This window comes from Primulina eburnea, chromosome 6 (genome assembly GCF_022965805.1).
Source record: "Primulina eburnea isolate SZY01 chromosome 6, ASM2296580v1, whole genome shotgun sequence".
NCBI lineage: Eukaryota > Viridiplantae > Streptophyta > Magnoliopsida > Lamiales > Gesneriaceae > Primulina > Primulina eburnea.
In genome coordinates, this window is record NC_133106.1 from 3,503,933 (window position 1) to 3,513,807 (window position 9,875).

Consider the following 9,875-nt stretch of genomic DNA (forward strand, 5'->3'; position numbering starts at 1 on the left):
ATTAAATATACTCAAACTCCGATGAAATCAGCTTGATTTGAGTTGAAATATATCGATACATGTTTGATTGATTTTAATACGCTTTAGACTGCAAAGCTAATAATAATATGAATTGAGATTTAAGTAGTTTGCAACTTGATTCTATTCGACCAATAAGCATGGTTAAATTGTGGCCTTGAAACAAATGGAAGAAAGACGGAATTATTTACACAATTACCACGGTAAAGGGGAAGAAACACACTTAGGCTGGTCAACAAGCAATACAACAAATAACTTTCAGGCTGCTGCAGCTCTCAAGGATTTCTGAGGGCCGCCAATCTCTTCTCCAGTTCGTCGATGTTTGAACTGCCAGCGCCCTCGGTGTTCTTCCCCGCAATTTTACCTTTGGGAGCAGCTGACAACTGTTGATAGTTCAGATACTAGATTAGCTTGATCGTAGATGCAAACACTTGACATTACAGAAAATGTTTCTTAAAGATACGAACCTGCGAGGCCACATTCACACCGATTTCATCCAGCACCTGGAATTTTTTTTGCAAATCAAGTGAAGATGCATAAGCAAGAGAAAAATAAACCAAATTCTCGGGTAGACATTGATGAGAAAATTAGAATTTTGATCTCAAATACTCCAAGCCAATAACATTAGTAACTTCCAAAATAAGTTAAGGATGACAAAACAGTAGAATGAGTCGTGGTTGATGTATATGAAACTCCAGAACCATCATTAGAGAGACTCATGCCAATACTTCTTTTGAAATGGATCACATCTGGTTAATAAATCAGCCAACATAATCACAAAAAATATAAGCTTTACTCAGGAAGAACAGATATTTACTTGATTTGTCAACTCGTCCGTTTCCTCTTCGGCCTCATCATCATCTAAAACATCATCTATGGCATCTGACATCATTTCAGTCTGAAAGAGGAAAAAATGGCAGAGGAAAGTTAATAATAATTTTAAATGAATTAATGAACGCATGTTCGTAACACAGTTTGGTCAAATGAATTGATTCAAACTTACAGTCATATCCATTTGTGCTGATTGTTTTTGAAATTCTTGAATCACTTTCATTTGCTTGGCAGGGGCCATTTGCTGCCAGTACATGTGAGCAACCATAGATCACATTAGGTAATAGCTCAACTACACAACACACACACAGATGTGTATGTGTTTTCTAAAAAGGGATCGTGAGTGGTATACATCAGAAATAATTTGATATTAGTGAATTGGCAAATAAATAAAAAATAGGATTCCACTAAAAGTTGAGGGTCTTGCCTTATTCATGGCAGCCATTGCTTTACTGGCACCTTTCATACCGACAGCAACAGAAGATTGAGCAGACATTGCCTGCGAAGGGACAAATAAACTAGTTGTGATCCTTACTAAAACAAAAGAATACAATCATTATGATTATCTAACTTCTTACCTGGGTATGAGTCGCTATGCCCCTCATTTGAGCTCGACTACCTTGTAAATTGGCTATTTGTTGACGAAGCCGGACCAATTGGCAAGCAAGAACTTTAGTTGCTGCCTGCAAGGCAAGAAAAAAAAAAGGCAGGGACAGTGAGAGATAGGAAAACCATTCCAAGTGATCTCTTAAAAGTCACTCGAGTATTCATGTAATATTTATCAAATATGCAATCCAAGTGTTATAGACCTCATTCCCCGTTTTAGCAGTTCTCTTTATCTCAGCAACAAGTTTCCTTTCCTGAGACACCAAACATGAATTTAATCTATTCCATTTTTACGAAAATGAGGAAACCGTAATGCGAAAGACACCAAGAATCTTGGATTACCTCCAACTGCAATGTATGGATTTCCCTCTCGATACCTGAATCAAAATCACAGATCCAAAATAGCATATGTCAGCTCAATAGTCAACACAGTTTTTAAGGGAAAAGTTACAATGCAAAGTGAAACTTCTGTTCATAATATAAGAAATCAAAACAAATTGTTCGTTCTAACCCCTCCAGAAACCAATGCAACAATCAAGAATTTCACATAGGTCAATCCAGTCAACAATTGGCACCAGGAAAATTACAAACAACCATTAATTTTTTGATTTACATATAAAGGATAGGCATCACTTGTTTCGAATGCATAGGAAACATGGATTCCGATTTCCATTAAGGGTTGATTTAGTAACTCATGTCTTTAATAAACTCTAGTACGGTATATTAAGGGAGGTTACTTCATGTTTCTTTAAATCTAGCTTTTACCTTTACATAAAGCCGAAAAAAACCACTTTAGGTCTCACAATTCATCTATTTCACTAGCACTTCCAAACTAGAGGTATAATCAAGCTTAGTTGAGCTCGAGTAGCATCTCGACTTGAGAAAAAGGAAAAAAGCAACTGGAGCTTGAAGTTGATCAGGTAGTGCTTCTGCGTGTTTGAACTCGACTTTATTTACAAACAAGCTCTTTAAACTTTCTAAAATTGATTATTAAAGTATGTAACTGCAGCAAAAAAAGTAAATTAATTCATAGTAGAAAAAAGTAAAAATAATTTATCGGGTTCTAGTACTCAAAGAATACTCAATCCTGAAATAACAAAGCTTGAGCTTGGGTAGAGAGAGTATCCGAGCCACTCAAGTTCAACTTAAATGCCTGGGCTCAAGTTGAACTTTGACTGAGCTGCTAGAGCTATATTGCAGTCCTAATCGTAACATAAAACCACGTGTTTGATTCTAAAAGCGCTTAAAAAATTCCAACTTGGTGCCAATTTGGATAAAGAAACTAACTTTAAAACAAATTTGCAAAGCAGATCAAGTGTTTCTTTCACAAAATGCAGAATCAGTTTAGTGAGTAGGATAGCCGCTACACCCGAAAAAGGGAATCTAACTATCTACCAACGACTTACATTGAAACAACCTCTTTGATTTTTTTAAGAGAAAATGAATTCGGAGTTAGAGAAAACACATTTTCTGGCATCTGACCGTTAACTTTGTAAATGCTATCTATATACCTATAAAAATGTGGATGAAGGGCATTGTTTTCCAATTGTGCAATGACATAATTAACCTTCTATTCACACTTCAAAATTAGAATGTAACTCCTACATTAATTTTATCAAATAACTCATCTTTATACTACATTTAAATGTTTTATCCTTTTAATTCTCTCTACATGTTTTTCCAATGATTTTATTGTAATCATGGTGAAGGGCATTGTTTTCCTATCATCCACATATTTATATGTACATAGAATGAAATAATTTTTTTAAAATGAAATATGACATAATTAAATATTATATGAAAAATTGATAAGAGAAAAAAGTCATCTTTACATATATTGATTTATTTATTATTTTAAAATTTATTTAACAAAAATTAATAGTCATCAATATTAGTCTACGAAAGATCGATATATAAAATTTATCATCCATGATATAGAATTGTAAAAATAAAAAGTAAAAAAAAAATTAAGAGGTTAAATTAAATATTATGAGTTATATTTTACTGTCAATATTACTATTTCATTTGTATTAATATTGTTTTTATGAGTTAGTCATAGTGATTTTAAATTGATAATTATTTGTCTTTAGTACGTTTCGCTTTTGTAGATTATGATTTATACATTGATAAAATACATAATTTGGTTGATTTTTAGGTTATTATGATTTATACGTTGTGTTTGAATATATAATTTTTTTTAAAAAAATTTGTTTCAGTTCATTTTGTTCTATATATTATGTTCATTACAATTTATTATATAACATAAAATCAACTGCTTGAATTTTAATTTGGAAAACAATTTTGAAAGTAAGTTATATAAGTTCTTATAAATCGTCTAATATGATAAGAAATTAAGCTCAGATAAATAACAAAATAATTCAAATTAATTTTTAGAAAATCTTATTTTTTTAATTTTTATAATATAATTGAAATCGTGCTAGTTTCAAGAAAAGCTTCCATATCCTAAAACGATTCTTCTTCATCCAAAGGCATTCTTGATAAGTCTCTTTTATTTGGTCAAATTTTCATCTACAGGAGCTCGCAGTATCAATTTGCTTTGCAACAAAAACAACAGAACAGCGCTATCAAAATAAGATCAAACTGATTTCGGAAAGCAAATTTTAGAGGAAAATTACGAGCAAGGAGATCGGAAAACAAATACCTCTAGTGGCATTGGCCATTTCCCGTTTACTCTCCCGAAGCGCCTCTGAAATCAAAGCAAAACCCACAAACAGATCACAAACAAAATCGAGAGTCAATTACTCCAGCAGTCAACACATCAACAATTGACCATGAATTTAAAGAATATTCAAGTAAACAACAATTTCTTGCAGAACGTGATATTAATAACAAATATACGGGAAAAAAACATGACAGAAACCTTTGGCCGAGGGCTTTTTGGAGAAGATGTTCATGTTTCGATTGCCACAAAGTTTGTAGAGTTTCAAGAAATTATATATCGACGCAACTATATATGTAATATGTATGTATATATGTTGGCGCTGAAATGGGATAATGGTAGTTGAGTGTAAATGAATTGAATATTTTAAAAACAATTTAAGACGACTTTTTTTTAAAAAAAATTCCCGAGTTTGGCTCTAAAATAAGTTCGATCAGGATCGAAATAATATTCACGAGTTACTCGAACTATTGTTCAGAAATTAAGGTTTGAGAATGATGATTCGAAATTCGAAATGTTCGAAAAATAAGACTCTCGATTGGCTCGTGAACTATGAAACAAAATAATTTTTGCTTGCGTTCAGCTGAAAAAAAAAATATTCAAGTTCAGCTCGAGTTCGATAAATTTGAATACGAATCAAATTTTGGTCGAATCAACTCAAAAAATTTGTGAATCGATTCGTTTACAACCTTAGAATAAAAAGAGTAATAATCTTATGTTCTTCGAATTTTATAGCATTATCATTTTCAATTAATTAATTAAATTGACTCCTATACTTTCGAATACTTTAACATTGACTCCAGTTAGTTTTATTTATTTATATTTTGGAAATTAACAAGTTTTAGAAAATCCAATTTTTTATCGTTTCGGCAATCAGATAAAAATTTATTTAATCGTTGTATTTAATTTTAGAAAAAATATTGTTTATTATTTTCAGATAAAATATATCGTTACGCCGACGATCTCGATAATAATTATTTTGCCTATATAATCCATCAAAAAAAAAAGAACTCTTTTTAAGTTTAAAAGATATTATTATTTCCGTGATACAATAAAGTATAACATTATGGTTCAAATATAAATTTGATGGGAAATATTTGTTCAAATATAAATATAGTTTTAAACAAAAAATTTAGTATATTTCTATTGAACTTATCTGTCAAATGAAATATTATTATTGGGAATGAATTCTAAAGGTAGCTTTCAACTTTTGACATTTAATGTACTTTTTTCCACAAAATTATCTCCATTTAATTATTCCATATTTTTAAAGTTAATTAATATTAGTATACCCTTCTTTGTGTATATGTCTTTCCAAGTAGTTATCTGCATTATAAGATCATAAAACATTTTCATTTTCCTTGTCAATTTTTTTTAAAGAGTTTTAAATGTAATATATTATTAAATTTTCTCGATGATTTCTTTGAAATTTTGTTTGATAAATATTATGAATTGTAAGAACGTCCATAAATTAGAATATGTGCATAACTAAAAAAAGAAGAAGAAAAAAAATTTAACATGTAATTTTGAAAAATATTTTAAATTTTGATTAAAATAATATATAAAATTGGACACTAACAAATTTAATTAGAGTTAATGTAATCTTAATAGCTTGTGAATTTCTCTTTTCATGAACTTATGATAGCAAAAAAAAAAAATGATATTTCTTCAATATTTGTTGGGGTTTCTAATTTTATCGATACCATCAACAAACTATAAAATTCCGATACTATCATTCTCATCCATTTTTTAGGAAAACAAAAGAAAGTTTAAATAAATTAAATGCTTGAAGTTATCTAAAAACATAAATAATAGAACAGAAAATATGAATAAGTAGAGAAAGTGACGAATGGGCGTGTTAATTTAGACAAAACATTAATTGGTACATTTTGACTTTTGCTCATTTCATGTAATTACTTTTTAATTTTAATTTTACTTTTAAAAATTAAAATATAGGAATAAAAAATGTATTAAATAGAGTACATTTATTTATTACGTGATAAAATTGCGACTTAATTGGCAGGGACCGCGCGGACGCAGGCCCCCTCTAACACAAATTATGACGTAGGCTCGACCACTTGGGCCGACCTTAGGCGGGCGCCCTTTCAAAGTGCAATGAAAGTCGCCAACCTAGACCATGGGCCTTCATGATCACCCATTGATCCCGTCCAGGTAAGTATGGAGCTTGACGCATTCCCCTATGTATTTATAGTGCTAACCGGTTCTCATATTCTTTCTCTTCCGATGTGGGAAGTTGAACAGCTGTTGAAACCGCTGGGAATTGGGATGTGAGATTAATAATATTAATAATAATAAAAGAAATAAATAGGAAGAAAATTCTAAAACTTACTGGGTACTATAATATATACAATTATATACTAAATTTTAAGAATAATTATGGTTCAACAAAATAGTAGCTCAATAATTCTTGAGAAATCGGTTCTCTTAGTAAAAATATTTCGAAACGTTTATTTTATTAATATGATTGATTAATCGGATAATTTCTCAAGAAATTTAGCGGTAATAAATTATGTCAAATTATAGTTACACAAAAAAATTTAAATTGGATTGCGTCATATTTTTGTGTGTGAGACGGGTTTCATAAGACTGTTTTGTAATAAAAGTAATAGTCCATGTTTGAAAACTATTAGGAAGAGAAAATGTATGATTTTATAAACACATAATATATAAATATAAATATTTACCATCAATAAAAATTAAAATGGATGTATTTTTTTAAAATTTGGATTTATAATTCGGCATAAAAAAAAATAAATTGTAATTATTTATTCAAGTTGATCAAATGGAGTTTTGTTGGGTCAACCCATGTCTCTGAGACAGCCTGTTTGGGCCCAAAGATTTAGTCCCAACTTCTTCTCATCCCTCCTCTCCACTTTCCCGAACAAAATGTGAAACCTGAGCTCTCAACAAAGGGATAAGAACCCATTTCAATTTCATGTTGCCTTCTCAGCCATTCTTGGTTTGGTAGAGGAATTTAGAAGTACGATTTCTTCGTATTCTGGAAGAACCAATTTACTGAATTGTTGTTTTTGAACTGGTATATCCATTATTGAGCTGTTCTTGAATTGATATTTGTTTGTATTATGCGAGAAGCGATTTGTTGATGGCTTCTTTTACCTGTAATTCACTTCCTTTTCTCAGCCACATTCGCATGCGCAACCAAAATTTTGTGGGCATTCATGACTTTCCGTCGTTGGTAGCTTCATTGTTTCAAGACCCTTCAACATTTAGAGGAAAAAGGTCCAGTCTTTATCAACCGTTGGCTTCTAGTCGCATTAATGGAGTGGATGGTGGTGGGAAATATCAGGAAGAAGTGGAGAAGAAGAAATTTAAGTGGGTTGCAAGAGGTTTCGATTCTACCGAGGAGCAAAGACAGGCTATTTCTCAACTTCCATCAAAGATGACCAATAGGTGCAAGGCGTTGATGAAACAAATCATTTTCTTTTCAATGGGAAATGGGAGTGTTCCTGCTATGTTGGATGCTTGGGTTAAGAGTACGAAGCCGCGAAGAACTGATTGGCTTTCTATTCTCAAAGAACTGGAGAGGTTAAATCATCCATTATTTTTGGAGGTATAGATAGATGTATCCATTCTTGGATGCTCCGATTTTGGTTTTTCGCCGGAGAATGGTGTCTGATATGCTAGGTACCAAACACTAGGTGATTATTCATATGATCAGATTAGACTCTGCATATTTGCTTCTCTGGTTGGCTGTGCCGTTTTTGTGAATCATTTTTGGATGCTATGCCTTTTAGGTTTTTCTATGTTGTTAACTGGTTAATTCTGCAATTTTGACAAGCCAAGTATCAGTTGGATAAAATTTCTTCAGATATTATGATCGTGCTGTTCAAGTCTCAGCAAACCACAATAAGTACTTAAACTAAAATTATTTTTGATATGCATAATACAGTGCTGCACTTTACTTTATGGTTGGTTACACAAGTTATGCATCAGGATGTTGAATATCGTATTTTTGTTTTTCTATTTTAAGATACTGGAGCATGGTCTCGCAGAAGAATCATTTGAAGCTAGTATTCGTGATTATACCAAGGCGATTCATTTTTGTGCGAAGGAAAACCGGTTGTTAGATGCCGAAAGATTGCTGTTAGCCATGAAAAACCAAGGCTTCATCTGCGACCAAGTCATCTTGACTGCGCTAGTTCACATGTATAGCAAGGCTGGTAATCTCAAGCTAGCTCAAGATTCATTTGAAGAGATGAAATTACTCGGCGTTCCATTAGACAAAAGGTCGTATGGTTCAATGATCATGGCCTATATCAGAGCCGGAATGTTCGACGATGGAGAGAGTTTACTAAGAGAAACAGAAGCTAAAGAAATTTTCGCTGGAAGAGAGGTTTATAAAGCATTGCTGAGATCATATTCCATGGCTGGTGATAGCCATGGGGCTCAGAGAGTTTTCGATGCTATCCAATGGGCTGGTATCACTCCTGATGACAAGGTCTGCGCGCTCCTGATAAATGCTTATGTTGTCTCGGGAATGACACGTGAAGCTCGTATTGCATTCGATAATATGAAAAGAGCTGGTCTTGAACCTAATGACAAATGTGTGGCATTGGTGTTGGCTGCTTATGAGAAGGAAAACAGAGTGAGTGAAGCGTTGGATTTTCTGAGTGAACTGGAAAGGGCGAATCTTGTACTCGGAAAAGAAGCTTCACAGTTACTCGCAAAGTGGTTTCGAGTGTTGGGAGTCGTGGAAGAAATCGAGCTTGCGCTGAGGGATTTTGTTTGAGGGAGTTGTGGAAGTAAGGTACCGATTTTCTCCAGGTTTTTTGACGTCCTTGGAATGTTGAGATGCTCTGTTCCTCGAAACGCTCCATGAAACACGGGCAGACCTAACCGGGGAAGTCATCGCCCCCAGAAAACCAAGTTCCTGATGCATCTTGCACGAAACAATCTGATGAGATCATGCTCTGCTAATCTTTCTGCTTTTATATGGCAATCAAAATGGTGAAAACAGTTGAGAAAGATCCTTGTGTATTTTCTCAATAGAAGGCAGGCAACTCTATCCATTCCAAAGTCTTAGAGATTGGTTTCTAAAATAGCCTTAGTTGTATTACACTACACTATATTCAGGTCCGTATAATATATACATAAAATAATGATTTATAACTCTTATATTTTGTAAAACTTGAACCAAAGTCGAATAATTCTTTTGTCATTTGATGTTAAATAATATTATCACTTTTAATTTTTTTGACTTTTAAAAATATCACTTCCTCCTATATTAATGAGATATTAATATTCATAATATATGTGAAGTGAAACGTGCAGCATAGGAATAGAGCTTAATGAGGCTCAAATTATTAGCCAATACTTTTATTTAAATTATAATTAATTATTTAAAATGTAGATAGGTGTTGGACAAACATGGCCATTATTTGTTACATTTGACTCTCTTGTCAAAACTCTGAAATATGTTTGAAGAGGAAGCGAAGGGTGCCTCGGGATTCAGACGAAGAAATCTGCCCAGATTCTTGATTTACAGGAGCAGATGACCCCCTATTCACTTGTTTGCTTCTGTGTTTGTACCCGGGTGGTATCTCAACCGTGTGGCCAAGAGTTGCAAGAAGTACAGTAGGGCCTGCCTTTTTTATATTTATGTTTTGCTCAATTGTTGGGTTTTGATTGAGATTCTTCACCCTCGAGTACAAATGCCATGTCATTGGTAGGTATGTTGGAATTGAGTTGACTTCCGAAG

The 9,875-nt window shown here is 32.8% G+C and overlaps 2 protein-coding genes and 1 non-coding gene across 4 annotated transcripts; 1 reads left to right on the forward strand and 2 right to left on the reverse strand.

Moving 5' to 3' along the window:
- Positions 1–21: 21 nt before the first annotated feature.
- LOC140833779 (vacuolar protein sorting-associated protein 2 homolog 3-like) lies at positions 22–4,452 on the reverse strand. The gene is made up of 10 exons (XM_073198183.1): positions 4,337–4,452; positions 4,118–4,162; positions 1,798–1,832; positions 1,659–1,709; positions 1,428–1,532; positions 1,277–1,348; positions 1,022–1,093; positions 836–916; positions 486–521; positions 22–401 (listed from the first exon to the last, which is right to left on the reverse strand). The coding sequence occupies exons 1-10, from the start codon at positions 4,368–4,370 to the stop codon at positions 294–296; spliced, it is 639 nt and encodes a 212-aa protein (XP_073054284.1). The 5' UTR covers positions 4,371–4,452; the 3' UTR covers positions 22–293.
- A 1,702-nt stretch (positions 4,453–6,154) lies between these two features.
- On the reverse strand, positions 6,155–6,315 carry LOC140835611 (U1 spliceosomal RNA). Its single transcript, XR_012118933.1, has one exon. It is a non-coding gene; the product is annotated as a U1 spliceosomal RNA (small nuclear RNA).
- Positions 6,316–6,991: 676 nt separating this feature from the next.
- On the forward strand, positions 6,992–9,335 carry LOC140833780 (uncharacterized). 2 transcript variants are annotated; one of them, XM_073198185.1, is made up of 3 exons: positions 6,992–7,193; positions 7,298–7,727; positions 8,148–9,335. In XM_073198185.1, exons 2-3 carry the CDS (start codon positions 7,308–7,310, stop codon positions 8,904–8,906), a joined length of 1,179 nt encoding a protein of 392 aa, XP_073054286.1. In that variant the 5' UTR covers positions 6,992–7,193; positions 7,298–7,307; the 3' UTR covers positions 8,907–9,335. The 2 variants fall into 2 exon arrangements, with proteins under 2 accessions (XP_073054286.1, XP_073054285.1); XM_073198184.1 differs by having other exon boundaries at positions 6,992–7,727.
- The last annotated feature ends 540 nt before the right edge of the window (positions 9,336–9,875 follow it).